This window comes from Kryptolebias marmoratus, linkage group LG9, assembly GCF_001649575.2.
Source record: "Kryptolebias marmoratus isolate JLee-2015 linkage group LG9, ASM164957v2, whole genome shotgun sequence".
Lineage (NCBI taxonomy): Eukaryota > Metazoa > Chordata > Actinopteri > Cyprinodontiformes > Rivulidae > Kryptolebias > Kryptolebias marmoratus.
Window position 1 is genome coordinate 19,453,688 of NC_051438.1, and position 16,643 is coordinate 19,470,330.

Consider the following 16,643-nt stretch of genomic DNA (forward strand, 5'->3'; position numbering starts at 1 on the left):
AAATAGATCTATGTATTAAAAGCAGCAAGTGTCTGAAAAACATCACAACTTACATACAAAAACTTACAAAAGCACAAAAAAACTTCAAAAACACTCCACAGAAATAAATTGATATGCATCTTTTAATGGTTTAAAATAAAAAAATAAAATAAGAAAAGTCTAGTTATTTCCATGCAGTGTCCAGAAAGAGGTGTTGTTCAGCTTGTAGGGCAGCACAACTGCTTCCACCCACCTCCATCATCATCAGCATATGAAATTACTTTTTGTCACAACAAAAAATAGTGGCTGGTAAAAAAAATTTAATTTCCACCCCTGGCTATACCACTGTGAATTTTATAGATATTGAGCTACAGTGTGGTGTGGTAGTGGCTGAGAGTCATCCCCAACACGTACTGTGTTTGCTAACATTTTATTTAAGACTTTGTCATTAACTGTTGGAGTCAGTTCTGATGAAGCACCGGATGGAGCTCACTGAAACTCTCAGAAAAGAATCATCTGATGTACGTCCGGAGCTGATTAACTTTTGAAGTCAACTTGACTTCAAGATGGCCTCTACATCTAATCAGTCTTAGCAAACATAAAAATGACTACAACACATAATCTAAGCTCTAACAGATCACACAAGATCTTTGTTTAAGAAGTTGCCTGCAAGGCATCAAGGGATATGCATTTATTCAAGGAATACTAGTTTCAGTCATTTATTTATTTATTGTCAATTTACTCATTTATTAAAAAGCCCTGTACTTTATGGAAAGGACCCTTCAACAACTTCCTCTAATAAAGCTGCAGATGTTTGATGTCATATATTTGTTTATTATATTTATTTATTTATTTATTTATTAGTTATATTTTCTGTACGAGTTAAACTTCTTTACAACCATTTAACTGCAAGACAGACTGACTCTTTGAACTGCACTTCCATTTTCAGAAGCAATTCTTTTTTGTTAATCATGTCAAACCTGAGAAGGTTTATTATCCCAACAGTGTTTTGTTTTTTTTCCCCCATTTTCTTCACACTGTAGCCGAAAGGATTCAGCAGAAGCTCCACTTCCTGCAGAGACACATCATCATGAACTAATCTGTATTGATGTTTTTTCCGTCTCGTGTTGCCATCGTCACTTTTTTTCACAGCTGTAGTTTTTCCCTAGGATTTTGAAGTCCTACGTTTGTGCCTTCTGATCATGGGGTGAATATAGACAAGTTTGTGAATCAGTAGATTAATTTTGTCTGAGATCTGATGATTCAAAAGGCTGAACTGCATCAAAAGGTGCAGTTTGAAAAAGTTTATTCAAGTAGTTTCCCAGATATACTGAATGTGATTCTAAAATGTGGGTCCGCACTCAATGTAAACAAAACACTTGGCTGAATCTGCCAAAAACCACGAGGAAGCTTGAGTCGCATGACTGACCTACATTAGGCCGGCTGTAGTCTGTAGGTAAACAAATATAGGCAGTAAGTTTAACATTTGACCTTTTTTCATTCACTTCGACTGTTTCCATTATTAAAGAAACACACGTGGTAGTTGGCATCCGGTTTCAAATTTTGCTTACTATTTTTTATAATTTAGTGACACTTTAACCATCGACATAAGAAAATATAACCTGACTTTGTAGAGAGTACTTTTAAGTTAAAACATTTGTTGTGAATTTGTTTTATCCTGTTTTGTTTTTTTGTGGTTTAAAAATAATCTTTCTACTTTTTTGTATGTAGAATAAAAACCATATAGTATACCATCAGTAGACTATAAGTCTGATGAACATATGTGCTAAAACCATGTTGGCCTTTTTTTTTTTAGCCTCTATCTGTCGGTGGGAGTTGATGTCACCGACTGACCTTATCTGCTTTAGTCTCACCAAGATGAACTTTGGTTATGATGGAAGGAAGCAACAAGTCAAACACACTAACCCACTCAGATCACACGCTGACACACTGCACTGCGCCGCATGAGTCAACGACAACTTTAATAAGTCACTAATTACTTACACAGAGTTTTAAGCAAAAAAAAAAAGTTCCGAAAATCTGTTTTGATCATTCTCAGAAAAACACATTCTGACCCTCGACGGGTCTCTGTGTTCTTGTCACTCTCGTACAAATACACGCAGATTTGTCAGAGGTTTTCGGTTCTTTTAACTCCACTATTGACTGTTTCTTATCAAAATGCATGTGGCTACACTGGGAGGTGTTCAAAGGAGCAAAACAATCAAAATAGTGTATTTGCAAAGCTGATTTTGGACAAAGTTACAACTTTTAGTGCTGAAATCATGATGTACTCATTAGCAGTAATCTCTGTTTTTCTTTGACAAATTGTTGCCACCATGTGTCAGCAAAAGGAACAGCAGAGAGTGATGTGACAATCAAACGTGCACTTACTTCTGGATAGATTTAAACTATAATGTTTAAACTAAGTGCTTTACATAAATGTGTTTTTTTACAATTACCCACATTTGCTTGGAGGTAGGCCAGTACCATTCTTTTTTTCTGTCCGCTTTATCTGTTATTAGCAGAACTTGGCAGAAAGACAACAGTGACAAAGTTCACAGCCAAATTCACTTTCACCAGGTCAAAGTACAGTGGAGCCTTACAGCAGCCAAAATGATAAAACCTCTGTACAACAAGGCCAAATAATAATTAAATGGGCTATAAACAGGTAAAAGCAGTGAGTCAACAGATGGTAAACATTTCCAGCCAATGATCCAACAGCAGTGTTGGAGAACTGTGACAACTTCAATATGTTCGGTATTTAAAGTGATAAACACAAACTGCTCAGGCTGACAATACTGAACAATGTGGAGATGGTTCTGGCGGTTCCTTCTGTATGGCAGGCTGTTGTAACATATAATCAGAATACATGCCTCTCCACAGTTATGTGCTGTTGGGATCAGGTGAACCACGGGCTGACAGGTAACAATAATGCGCTGGTTCGTCAACTGTTTATTTAAAAGACAAGAAGAATTATTTTATTAAATGGGAGCTTTATTGTCACAGATTTGTTGATTTATTGCAAGCAGTCCTCATGGTCACAAAAATCCATATGTTGGGCTGCACACACTCATACATTGAAGGAACAGGTTTACCCTAATGGACAAGTTAAACAAAATGTGGAAATGTACAGTAGAGCAGATATGAAACCATGAATTCCGTCTTATATGGTGTTGGCAGCATACTGAAGACGAGCAACAGCTACAGACAGGAGACACTTTTAAAGATAGAGTTTAATTTTGAAGTGTTGTGAATAGTAACAATAAACTGAGAGTTTCTTCTTGTATTAATTCTATTTTAATTATGTTCATTTTAGATAAGAAGAATGGAAAGCCCAAATACACGTGAATAGGAAAGGTGACATCATTTGTTCTAGAAAAAACATTTAACATTTAGGAAATCTGAAATGGAAGAATGACATTCTGGATAGCTAAAAGTCCATTTTGACTTGGAAAAATGGATTTATGGGTATTTGTTTTAGAGAGTCCCCTCAAACTATTTCATGATAAAACGGCTTGCCATACATTTACTGAACACAGCATGAAAATGACAGGTTTGGTTGCATCATATATCCAGAAAGTTCATTACTAATAATTTAGCCACACAGTAGGCTAGTTTTTGTTGTTGTGAGGCAAAACAATATTGTTGCAATTTTCATTTAATCATAAATAAATGAGGACTACTCACACTAGATTTAATTTTATTCCAGTATTTTCATAAATTGGCCACCCCAGGTTTACCTTTATTTAAATCCTCTAATAATACCCCTCCATATGAACCATGATATTAATGTGTAATTAACTGGTGCTCTGGCAAAAAAAAAAAAAAAGACATCTAGTTCAATTAACTTCCCCCTAGTTTTTGTTTTTTTAATTAGTTTGTAGTTTCCCCCCTCTCACCGCTCATGTCCGCCTTCACAGCGTGAGGCAACGTTGCGTAATAAGCCGCGTGCCGCTTTCTGACGCGGGCGAGCGTGGGTCGCAGAGAGCAGATGTGAGTATTCATCCCGGTTATCTCGGGTCTGTTATGGGGGCTGGGGGGTTAGAACACGCTGTCAGGGGAAGTCCGATCTCTGTTTGATTATTCACGCGCATCCCCTCCCCTGCCCCGGCGTTGGGCGCATCCTAATGGTCAGTTACCTGCCTGCAGACCACCTCCTCCACGCGCCACCGTGTCCCGTGTTATTTAAAGGGGAGATGAACCCTACACTTTGACAAGGAGAGGTTTGGCAGATTCATTTAAGGCTCCTGTAATCAACCAAAGAGCACCATGGAGAAAGGTATGGAATGGACCCATTTACTGATGGGACACTTTGGCAGGATTTCTGGTGCAAATGATGACGCCACACTTTGGGTTGTTTTTCTTGCAATTGTTCACTCAGCTCCTGCAGCTTTAATATGCAAAAAGCACATTTCATCTTCCTGGATATCACTTCGACTTTATCGTCGCAGGAAATAATTTTGTGTTCACTTCTGCTGCTTTTTAACCTTTTAATTAGCACATCTTTTCACACAGACTTTGTTTTGGGTTTTTTTTCCATCTGTACAAATTATAGAAAATAAAACGCTCTCTTGGCTTTTTGCAGTTTCAAGGATCCTTTTGAGGAAATTGAAAATACCAGTTTATTCAAACTAGCAGATTGATTCTAGGAAAATATTGTGACATCACTTCTGTTTAAAGATTCACTGATCCATCCTGACTAATGGTTAATCTGTGTCTTTGTAGGGATTTATGATTCAGAAATCTCAGTTCAGTTGTGTAATAATAACCAGACTTGGTAAACTGTAACCTGTAAACTGAATAACTGTAACAGAAGTTAGTTTTGAAATAAACACAGCTAACAGAGAGACATAAAGTCTGTATTTTTCCATTGGCAGGAGTCCTTCTAAACTTCTCCTTCAAATTACACAATGACCTGTTCCTGGTGTAGTAATCAGATTATGTAGATTTGTACAGCACTCCTATTTTTATGCATTTATTTCCCACAATTGTTTTGTTTTTGTTTGACAAAGCTTTTAGAAAGTGTCTCCTATAATGATATGATTAGGGTTTGCTCAGCTGTTATTTTTGCCATTTTCATCTGCGTGCTCGACAGTTCGCTGCAACATGACAGAGTTTTGGAAGGAGCACTCCAAGGCCGCCACGGTGGAGGAGATGATGCTGGATTCTCGTGCCAAGGAGCTGACCGAGCAGGAGGTGCCGGAGATCCTCTCCACGCTGCCTCCTCTGGCTGGATGCCGAGTGCTGGAGCTGGGATCTGGGATCGGGTGAGAGCCCAGCCGCATTCAACGGAGCTGACTTTTTATACTCTTTATTCAATGCTTTGTTTAGTTTTTTTAGAAATAAGCAATGCTTTTAAAATACAGAGCAAGCTTACCGTGTAATTTTATGGGAATTTGTTAGCTGAAGTAGCCCGACTGAAGTGCATTTGACATATGCTACATAGAAACCTGCCCTGTGCCTCTACAGTCGTTACACCAGCCGCCTGCTGACCATGGCTGCCCACGTGACGGCTGTGGACTTCATGGAAAGCTTTGTGGAGAAGAACAGGAAGGACAATGGTCACCGTGGCAACGCCACCTTCATTCAAGCTGACGTAACGAAGCTGGATTTGCCCCAACTCAGGTATGTGTTCATATTATTTCACGTTAAAAGACAAACTGCGCAGTTTGTGGAATGTTAGAACGGAGAAGATGAAGCTGCTTTTTTGTGAATCTTTGACTTTTCGCAGTAAAGTAAATACCTAAACAGTTTGATGGGGCACATCAGACTGTGCAAAGTGTGTTGACATGTATTGAATGGCTTTCTATAAATGTATAATTTGCTTAGAATTAAGTGAAATCATTCTGGTGATCCAGTAACAGAACTTTTAGAACCACTTACCTGGCTGCAGTTTCTGTTTTAGGACTTATCTTCAGTTATATTATTCCCATTTATATAATTTTTATTGTTAATTAATAAAATGTGCATTGTGTTTGGCATTTCTTATTACCTCTTTGATGTAAGCTATGATAGTGAAGGACACAATATTCCTCTAAAATCATCATCTTGGCTTTATTTGAAACATTTGATTACCAATATATCAGACCAAGAACAGGTTTCATGTAGTGTCTGTTTTTCTTTTCTCATTTGTGTTAAAAAATATTCACTTACTTGAAAAATATTACCATCCCTCACATAATGTGCATTTTTTTCTTTAGCTTTAACTTCATCTTCTCTAACTGGCTGATGATGTACCTGAGTGATGAAGAGCTCAAGTCCTGTTTGGAGAAAATGCTGAACTGGCTGCAGCCCGGTGGCTTCCTCTTTTTCAGAGAGTCCTGCAACCACCGCTCAGGTACTGAACTGAACACTAAAACTTTTTTTCTTTCACTGAAATCAGCATTTTTGACAGTTATGCCAACTGAATCCCAATCAGAAAATATCTGTCTAAAAATAGAACCTGTCTGTCAAATCTCAGGTTTACATTTTTGTTTCTGCACCACCGTTTGTGTCACGGTGTTTTGCAGCAGGAGCCAGATTATCTTTATAGATTCAATGCAGAGACTGACTTGTTTCCTCTTGTTTTAAAGGGGACTGCAAGAGAGACTTTGACCCGACTTGCTACCGCAGCGAGGCCCAGTACACTCACCTGGCAACCTCAGTACAGGTGGAGGCACCAGATGGGAGCAAAACGTTCGGTTTTGACATTGTGGTTAAAAAGAAAGTTCAGACCTACGTCGAGGTACTGCAACATTTTTAACTGTTCTGCAATTGAAGGATTTAACTTTTTTCTTTTTTTTTTTAAGAAATCTGCAGCTGTGCAAGGTCCATATTCCCTTTATCGCCTAATCCTCTTGTTTCAGATGAAAAACAACCCAAATCAGATTTGCTGGCTGCTGCAGAAGGTGCCCCGCTCCTCCAACCCACAGAACGGCTTCAGCACCTTCCAGCAGTTCCTGGACAACCAGCAGTACACCAGGCGAGGCATCCTGCGCTACGAGAAGATGTTTGGAGCCGGCTATGTCAGCACAGGCGGACCCAGCACCACTAAGGTACTGAACAGAGTTCAGAGAAAGACTGACGATAAGAGAGACTTCAAAAGGAATACAGAAGAAATTCCCGTTTGGAGTTCTGATCTTTGAATGAAACACATGATGAAATACTGGTAAAAAATTGCCAGATTCTCATTTGCCTCAGGCTGATTTTAGTCTTTATTAAACAGACATTAAGAGTCTAAAAGGCGAACGTTAAGCAAACTCTAACAGAGCTACGTTTGGACCTATCATCAGCAGTCTTTGCTGCAGCACCCGTTCATGAGGGGTTTATGGAAAAACAACCAGAACAAAGTTTTCTTTGAATCTGTCAAATAATATTTAGATGACTCAAGCTGCATAAACAATAATTAAATGATCTGAAGTCGCAAAGCTTCAACTACAAGCCCTGCTCATCCCATGGCCACTAAGATTTACACAGTGAAGCATGGTGGTGGCAGCATAGTGGTATAAGGGTTCCTTCAATGTGGCGTAGTAACAATAATACATATAAATAAACTGCTTAACCACAAACTGAAACCATGGATTGCCATTACTGTTGTAAACTTTGTTTTAATTTAACTTGAATCAATTTGAACATTTTTTCTTTAATGTACTGACAGGAGTTTGTGGACCTACTGAACCTAAGGCCTGGACAGAAGGTTCTGGATGTCGGTTGTGGTATTGGTGGAGGAGACTTCTACATGGCCAGGGTAAAAATTAAAATCTGCTACAAGCTGGAGTGTGTTACTATTAACAGCTTGGTTATGTGTGATTAAGAATGTCTACAAACAACAAATCAAAAAGATGATGACGTTTTCCAGACATTTGGGGTGGAAGTTCTTGGTTTGGATCTGTCTGACAACATGGTTGACATCGCTATGGAGAGGGCGAGAAGCGAGAAGTTGCCATCAGTATGTATAATGTTGTTTTCTTCCTTGTGTTTTTTTTTTGGTTTAAAGTCAAACCTAAAAGACGGATTAATGCTTTGTCTGAGAATGTCTGAGAATGTCTGAGAATGTGTGCACTATCTGCTTCTGTAGCTTACTTTATACAGTGTCTGCAAGTTTTTATAAAGAAAACTGTTTTATTTCAGGTGCAGTTTGAAGTAGCTGATGCCACCAGGAGGACGTTTCCAGAAGGTTCATTCGACGTGATCTACAGCCGAGACACAATCTTGCACATAGATGACAAGTTAGCGCTCTTCAAACAGTTCCATGTGAGTGTTTTTTTGTTGTTGTTTTGTTTTCATTAAAAAAAAAAATCCAGAAACTAAATAAAGCACATATTTTTGCCACATCACGATTACCCTTTCCTTTTCCCATTTTATCATGAACCTATCTTTGTTCTGCTGAATCCAGTCATGGTTAAAGCCGGGCGGCCAGCTGCTTATCAGTGACTACTGCTGCGGAGAAAAACCCTGGACTCCAGCATTCGAGGCTTACGTAAAACAGAGAGGATACGTCCTGTACACGCCACCAGAGTACGGCAAGGTAAACCTGCAGTGGAGCCTCGTGGTTTATTAAAAACACTCCACTGACCTCTGGGGAGTTCAAAGCTCTGATCATCTTTTCCAGAATGTGACCACAAAATGTATAATTTCATACATAAGTAAGATTCTAAACTTTCTGTTTATGCAAGATTTACTTTTAGGCAAGATGTTCTTTTTTTTATTATTTCTCTGGAAGCTCATGGCGGTTTTGTTAGGGATGTTCATTCACTCATAACTTAATGTTGAAATTGTTGTTTCTATTCAAAAACGGCAAAATCTGGGTGATTAAAACGTCCAGAAGTGTTCAAAATCACTTCACACATCACATCAAAATCCTCTTTGACAGCTGTCTCACACGTTTTATGTCTCTGGCGTTACCAATAGTTGTTATAATTTATTTATCTCTTTGCATTTTATTCTGAAATGTTTGGTTAAAGGCTGAAAGAAGGATGAAATCAATAAATATATAGGATTATTTATGTTTTATACAAAATTGCATACATTTTATTTATTGCCAAATCACAATTCAATTCCTACAAATTTGGAAACTTCAAGTTATGATTAGATCACAAACCTTTTTGAAAGGATGATATAGTTGTTTTAGTCATATCACTGAAAAACGGAGTAACTCCAGTGACCTGCATTCGTGTATGTTTTGTTAATGTTTTACTCACAAATGTCAACAGTGATGAAGGCGTTTCTAAGAGGAGGAGTTGCCGCTGTCGCACCACTGATACTTTGGATTGTTTTTAGCTAAATGGCCGCCTTTTATCAGCCCACATGTCCTCAGTAATATCAATTCCACTGAACTGTGGTATGACCGACGAATCAGCAATACAGTCAAAGTTCATCTCCTTATCAATCCCTCAAACTCATCAAAGGCCTCTACAGCGTATATCGTCTAATATTCCGTAGATTAAATAAAGTAGTAAATTAAATAAACTAATTATGGATCTTTTAATTAATCTTAAACATGTATGATGCAGAGCATGCTGACAAATTATTGTATTGTGGAAAAGTACCTAAACAAAAATGTGGGGTTTTTTAGATTTAATTTGTGTATTTCCCATTCCAAACTTGGATTAACTTGTTCAAGTTCACTTCATTTGTCCTGCTAGACAAATCTAAATTTAGCAGGATGAAATGGTGTTTCTGATGACGAGAGCTGTGCTGCAAATAGACGACAACCAGGAACTGAGCAAAAAGGCAGTGTTTCAGTGCAACTGGGATCTAGTTACAGGAATGGTTAAAAAGTGGAAAATGTAAAATCATCGGGAGTAAAACTGTCGCTCTAAATTAAAAAGTACCCATGTTAATATTATGAATAAATATCCACCAAGAAGATGGATCTTTATTAAATGCTCAAACCTCCTGGTGTCATTAATATCTGACTCTTTGGAGCTTTAAAAATGAGGAGAGAGATGCTAACATTAATAATGTTCTCCACTAGGGTAGAAATTAGCCCATGTTCTATTTTTGGGACGTGTGTGTCTTTAATCATTTTCCAGGAAGTGGTTTTATTAAGGTCCACTCAGTCTTTTAGTGAGACAGATTATGTGCTGTTGTTTAATCTTAAGTTTTTTCCACTTTGAACTGATGACTTTTTGTGACACATGGGGTTATAAGGTATCACAAAGAACAAAGTTTTTTGGTGGGGTTATACTGTACATGTTTTGGAAGTGCATTACTCATCTCCTATCGGTAGGTGGTGCTGTTTTCCCTCTACCTGACCTCCTCTCCCTGTCCCACCGTCCAGTTCATTGAGGAAGCTGGTTTCTGCAGCGTCCAAGTGGAGGACCGGACCACCCAGTTTATCCAAGTGATCGAGGCTGAGCTGCAGAGAGCAGAGGACATGAAAGATGAATTTATTCAGGTCAGTATTTACAATGCACATCAAGTCATGCTGTCTCTGGAGAGTTTCTAAACATAGCTGTCATTTCCCCCCTCCCTGCAGGAGTTTTCTGAAGAGGATTATTTTGCAATAGTTGATGGATGGAAAGAAAAACTGGAACGTTCCAAAAGTGGAGACCAACGATGGGGACTCTTTCATGCAAAGAGAAACTGAGTGATTTTCACAAGAAATGGAGGCGATAATAGAAGAAAAAAAAAAAAAATTCTTGTCTTTTAGTAAAGGTTAAACACAGCTGTTTGACATATTTTAGAAAGATTTCAGGGATCCAACTTGTTTTAAACTTGGGCCCCTTCTGTTATTTTTGCCGAGAGGCAGAAGGTGGGCGATAAAGTTTTTGCCCTTGTCCGTCTGTTTCTCATGAAACGCCAGACGAATTTTATTGAAATTCTCAAAAAGCAATCCCTGGATGTACATCTACACGTGAGAAACATTTGGAGTCAGTCCAGTTCAAGATGGCTGCCACAGCTCATCAACACAAATATGGCTACAAGTCAGTCAATTTTACAGACATTGAGCTAAAATTTGATTTGTTTGCAGCTGAAAGTACTCTGAGTGCAGGATTTTGCTACATCACATGAGGTTGTGCATTACATTATCTTCAAGGTTTGACCAAAGCAGAAACTCCATCATTTCTCAACATAAGAAGATCTTAAACTCTGGCATTAAAGGTGTTGGGCGATATGCATTTCTTCAAGGAATGCTTGGCATTTATTTTAAGATAGTCTATCTTTTCCAAGTAAATCATTTTTTTCCACAGCATTATGTTATTGACAGGCATGCTGTGGGTCTGGTTTGGATGTGGAAAGGCTGGCTGGTGTCAGAACAGGGTTTTATATCCAGAGATCATCCTCAGGAACTCAGACGGCGTGTGGATCACACAGCTGGCTCCTGGATTTGGTTGCATGAGTAAACCTCTCAACCTGTCCATTGCACAAACAGCTCTCCATCGTTTTGTCCAGATGTGATTAAGTCCATTAGGAAACTAAGCAAATCTTTGGACATTGTTTTGTTTTATGACCCTTTTGGAGTCTGGACTATTAATACTGTAGGAGGAATAATGCTCAACTGATTCATTTCCATTACAGTATCACCATTTTCTCCTCCATAATCATGTGAAGAAGCTTCAGGCAAGCTCTAATAAAATCTAAACCAATTTTATTTAGCCTATAAAATAAAAAAACAGGATTAGTGTGTTCCATCTGTGTACATAATTAGTTTTTAACACAATTAAAAGGTTAAAAGCCTGTCAGTCTTGTATTTCAAGGCCCCGACCTGAAAACACCACCACCAATTTTCACACACATTCCTCCTCCCACTAAGTTACACGTCCATGTGGTGTGGAAAAAAAAAAATCCCACCAGCAGCTGCTCATAAAAGTAAGATCTTCTGGATCTACAAGATCGTCTGTTTAGCCTGCATGACAGCAACAAACTGAACGTCATTTCCAGGCTTTTCTTATTGTTGACACAGTAGTTCCTGAAAAACAAGTTCTGGTTTCTGTCAGTTACTTAAAAAAACACCCATAATTTAATAATGATGTCATGCTTTTCTTTTTTTTATTGAAGTGCAAATTGATCAAAAATAAAATGTTTTAAACTAATTACTTGTTCTAATTGTATTTGCACACCTTCTTCATCCTTGCATAAAAAATAATAATAATAATTATAAAATGTTTTCAGCTGTCCTGGCTTCTAGCAGAACTGAGCAACCAAATTACTGGATGACAGCAGTTGGCTGCATAGAACAAAACAAGACTCACAAGATGTGTTCCCAAAAAAACAAACCTTTACAAGCTGCAGTTAAAGTGTTCCTAGTCTTTGTCACCTTGGACACTTTTAGACAGTTTGCAGTTTGAATGCAAGCAGCAGGCATAAATCTCACTACGCCTTTGTTACAGGTTGTAGCTTATAACTTCAAAGCCAGACAGTCGACTGCATCAGGAGCATCTGGCCTCTGCATCCATCACAGATACAAAGGATCTGTGGGTTTTGTAAACAGTGAAAAGGTTGCAAAACCCCGTGAGAAGTGAGGAAACTGAGCCTTCCTTATAACAGGGACCAGTGGAGAAAGAAGTTTTTTCTTGTTTTTTATTTTTTGCTGTGGTCAGTCCATGAAAGGGTTGTCAGGACATTCTAGCACTCTGTGTTTCCGTTCCTCAAGGACACATTTTACTGATAATCTTTACTGAAACAATGTAAGAAATAAACTTCTGACCCATGCTGGAATGCTGCGATAACACTGCCCCCACGTCGGAAGCTCCTACCTCAGACATGATTGGGTGCGAAGGGCTTGACAAAATAAAAACAGAGGCAGGGCCTGAACGAAAGGGTGTTATATGCTGAGAGTGTTATTAAAATCTATCCAGTGGTTCATGAGATATTTTGCTAACAAACACGGACATTACTGCCTCACCTTCGGCAGCAGGCAATAAATACCAAACCAAATACATAAAGGCCTAAAACAGTAACTTGATCATTTTCTGGCTAATAGAACTGATTGTTGAGACTTGAGACAGTTAAAGAACTTGTCTCAACTGTCTTCAGGGATAATTTGACCTCATTTGCATCAGAGTACAAATGTTTGCTGGGCTGGTATTACCTGAGGATGCCATGACTTTTACAGTAAATCATAACAAGAAGAAAGGTGTGTCTGAGAAAATGTGATACGTGACGTGTTGACAAAAAGCCCGCTGAGTTTTCTGCGCTTCAGATTTAGATTTGAAATGCTAAAAGTGGCCACGTTTAGGGTTAAAGTTTGTAAATGAGTTGTGGAGATTGCTCTGTGTGTGCTTCATTCATGATGGCAAACCTGACTGTTTGGTGTCCAGTAAAGAAATATAAATTATGACTATTAAAAAATTCAACAGCAAACAAAAACTTTGATGATGAGCATGATTGTCTTTATTGTCATTTATATATTATTGCCTCCACTGAACTAAAATTTTAAATATATGTGGAAATAAATAAAAATATACAAGTTTGGCATAGTTGATGTAAAATAACTTAAGTTTTAGCAGAAAAAAAATCAAAAAGTAATTCAAAATGAAACAGTGACACATTAATTGTACATTTCATTTATATTTCATTGAGTAGATGAAACAATAACAGCCTCTATGCTGCACGCATCTATTTAGAAAAATCGTCCCTTTTTGTCCCAGTCCTGTATTTCAACATGTTTATGTTTCTTCCTCTTGTGAATTTAGCTGAGCCACTGCAATCCCAAAGAAATTTGCATGTTTTTTTTTTTGTTTTTTTTCCAAGGAACAGAGGCTTATTCATGAAACAATTCCTAACTCCTGCAACACCGAGCTGCACGTGAGCTGAACCCTTGTTTTTTTGTTTTGGTTTCTTTTCTTTTTTCACACCACATACTGAAACACTCACCATAGTTTAATTATTGAGGCGTGTTTTAATTGCGTAAAAGCACTGATAAAACAAGGGTTGGGGTATCTGTTAAAGCATTTATTTATTTATTTATTTATTACATTTCTGTTTTGATACTCCACACACATACATATATAGGTATATAAAGATATATATATAAATTAATGATTGTTAATATGGAAAAAGCTGTGCTGCCTAAAACGGAAAGCTATAAGTGTGGGAGACGTTGTGCTAATGAAAATGAATTACTGAACATGTAGGAAAACCTGTGCTGCCTAAAATAAATCACCTGAAATGCAGGAAAAGCTGCACTGGCTAAAATAAATTATTGTAAATGCTAGAAAATCGGTGCCACCTTAAATCAATTAGTATAAACGTGGGAAATAAATGATCATAAAAACAGGAAAATGTGGGCAATAAATTTATATATAAATATATATATAAATACTGAGTATTTGCATTGGTATTATAATCTGTTCTGCTGTGGCTGCTCTGAGAAGTTTATTAGTTTCATGGCTGTTTTACTTATCTGTGTTGTTCAACAGGTAAATCAGTGTGGTGACTAATCTAATCAGAGCCTGACCAGCAGACTGGCAGATGTCGGGTTTTGGAATAAATCCAACTTTCTGTGTGATCCTGATGTGCGCGCCTGACGCTCCAGGAGCCCCCACCCCGTCCACCCGTCCACCCGTCCACCCTCCACCCCCCAGCCGTCCCTCTGGGTGTTGATAGAGTGGATCTCAGCTGACTTCCTCTGTGGGACGCTCTCTCCTCTCCTCTCCTCTCACGTACCTGCTTCGCTCTGTGCGAACACCATGCACCACCAGAGGCAACATTGTCACTGACACAAACATGGCGAGGTTAAGCGAGCACGGGATTCGCCTGAGCGCCGTAAGTTTATTCACGTATTATTACAAACATATTATTAGCGCTTCTTTTTTTTTTTTTTTTTTTTTTTTTTTTTTTTGCCCTTCAGGGTGGGAGAGAGCGAGAAAAACACCAAAGCAAAATGCGCGAGGAGTACCGTGCACTCACTTTGTTTCTTATTTGGCCTGTTCCAGATGAGCCCTTCGTTCCTGAACAGCAACTCCACCAGTCACACCTGGCCGTTCAGCGCGGTCGCAGAGCTCATAGGTGAGAGAAACATGTCAACTTTGCATACCCCTGTGCACCTGCGCCTTCTGCTATTCTGCTTTTTTTAAAAAGAAAAAGAAAAAAGAAACTCTTGGTTTCGCTACGATCGCTCATCCGCCGTGGGTCTTTTTTAAAACGTTTGGCGTTAAAAACGGACTTCCTCCTCTACGCCGTCTGTCTGAAACTGCGTCTCTGCGCGGCGCACATCTGCGACATTAACGCTGTTTTATAGTAAACAGGCGGGTTTTTTTATGTTGTTGTTGTTGCGAATCTTTCCTGCGTTCGCGGCTATTTTTAGCTGTTTCCGCGCACTTCCTCACTGACAGCTCTCGGGTTTATAAACGCTCGGTCCGTGTTTGTAAATCGGCCCCATTGTGCCTCGGCGTGACAAGAAGCGTGCGTCTGCGCCGTCCTCCACTCTGTGCGCTCCCATTGGCCCAGACTGTGACCGACTTCAGTTGGCTGCTGGGTTCGAACAGGAACTGCGAGGAGGACTTTGGTTGAGAAGCCATCACTCTTGTTTTAATGCCCACCGTGCTGCGTGTGCGTAAAGATTCAAGCGACTTGGAAACATCTTGGCTTGCGTTACAGAAACACAAGCTGCGCTCAGACCTCTCCCGAGCTGCAAATTAAACCTGACTCTGTTCTTAAATGGGGGAGGTGGTGAGCGAAAAGTTTTAGGGACTGTGTAATATAGGAAGTGGTGCGCAGTCATATGCAGAAAAGTCGAATTACTGCCTGTGTGCAGCAGTGGTTCGGGTTTGTTTCTGAAGTGGGGTTCGGTGGAATGGTTCTGAATAATCAGCGTCTCATCTGCGGTCTCGGATTGGAGAAACAGAGCTTAAAGGGATAGTTTGGTGACTTCTGAAGTGATGTTCTGTCAGATATTTATCAGTAGGCCTACCTTATCGGCCGTGACATCAGTCGGAGAGCAGAGAACGTGAAGAAAAAGTGCAGCAGTCTTTGTCCAGGCGAGGCTGACGGCTGCTCAAATAAAGGCCTGTTCTTTGGCAAAACAATTCTTAGAAATGTTACACTGGTGTGAAAGGTCGTTACATTCGCCATATACCACAACTGTTTTCACAACTAAAAAACATATGTGTCCCGAGCTTAGATTGGGCGATGGTGCTGAGGCTGTTGAACGCATCAGTCCACTTTTGGAATGACTCTGTGGACTAATCGGTGGTCAGAGCTGTCGCCTCACAGCAAGAAGGTTGGAGGATCATGTCCCTGCCTGGGCCTTTCTGAGTGGAGTTTGTATTTTCTTCTTGTGCACACTCTGGTTTCCTCCCACAGACCAAGAAAATGCATGTTAGGCTCACTGGTAACTCTAAACTGTCCCTAGGTACGAATAAGAGCGCGAATGGTTGTTTGTCTTGTTTGTCTCTTTGTGTCCCTGTGATGGACTTGCGACCTGTCCAGGGTGTCCCCCGCCTCTCGCACAGTGATGGCTGAAGGATGTTATTTCAGGGAGAAAACAGCTCAAAACCAAACAAACGGTGTCATACAAAAATGGAGAGGTTTAATATTAGCTAATGTCATAGGCGCCGGAACCACTGGGGCCAGGGGGCCATTGCCCCCCCCCACTTTCCGGCCCTGCCACTGCGCTGCGTGTTCCCACCAGACGGCTGCACAGACTGCACGCGACTCTCACAGACTGTGACTAACGTGTCTCTGTGTTTATATAGAGACAGAAGCACAAATAAAACCTACAGCATTGAGATCTGGAC

The 16,643-nt window shown here is 39.5% G+C and overlaps 2 protein-coding genes across 3 annotated transcripts in view; both read left to right on the forward strand.

Moving 5' to 3' along the window:
• Positions 1 to 4,145: 4,145 nt before the first annotated feature.
• On the forward strand, positions 4,146 to 11,996 carry pmt (phosphoethanolamine methyltransferase). Its single transcript, XM_017434329.3, has 12 exons — positions 4,146 to 4,258; positions 5,075 to 5,246; positions 5,449 to 5,604; positions 6,180 to 6,316; positions 6,552 to 6,703; positions 6,825 to 7,013; positions 7,616 to 7,705; positions 7,817 to 7,906; positions 8,089 to 8,211; positions 8,354 to 8,485; positions 10,241 to 10,357; positions 10,439 to 11,996. Exons 1-12 carry the CDS (start codon positions 4,249 to 4,251, stop codon positions 10,547 to 10,549), a joined length of 1,479 nt encoding a protein of 492 aa, XP_017289818.1. The 5' UTR covers positions 4,146 to 4,248; the 3' UTR covers positions 10,550 to 11,996.
• Positions 11,997 to 14,526: 2,530 nt separating this feature from the next.
• Positions 14,527 to 16,643, forward strand: part of zgc:152774 (uncharacterized protein LOC553526 homolog) — a 20,169-nt gene continuing 18,052 nt past the window's right edge. For both annotated transcript variants that reach the window (XM_017434327.3, XM_017434328.3), the window contains exons 1-2: positions 14,527 to 14,670; positions 14,841 to 14,913. In XM_017434327.3, the coding sequence (XP_017289816.1) occupies positions 14,632 to 14,670; positions 14,841 to 14,913 (112 nt within the window). In that variant the 5' untranslated portion in view covers positions 14,527 to 14,631. The remainder of the gene's footprint in view (positions 14,671 to 14,840; positions 14,914 to 16,643) is intronic.

Bases quoted from the DNA above. Each gene is read 5' to 3' on its own strand.
- pmt (XM_017434329.3), top strand. The intron at 6,704-6,824 runs GTACTGCAACAT...CTCTTGTTTCAG, and splicing joins AAGTTCAGACCTACGTCGAG to ATGAAAAACAACCCAAATCA. The intron at 8,212-8,353 runs GTGAGTGTTTTT...TGCTGAATCCAG, and splicing joins CGCTCTTCAAACAGTTCCAT to TCATGGTTAAAGCCGGGCGG.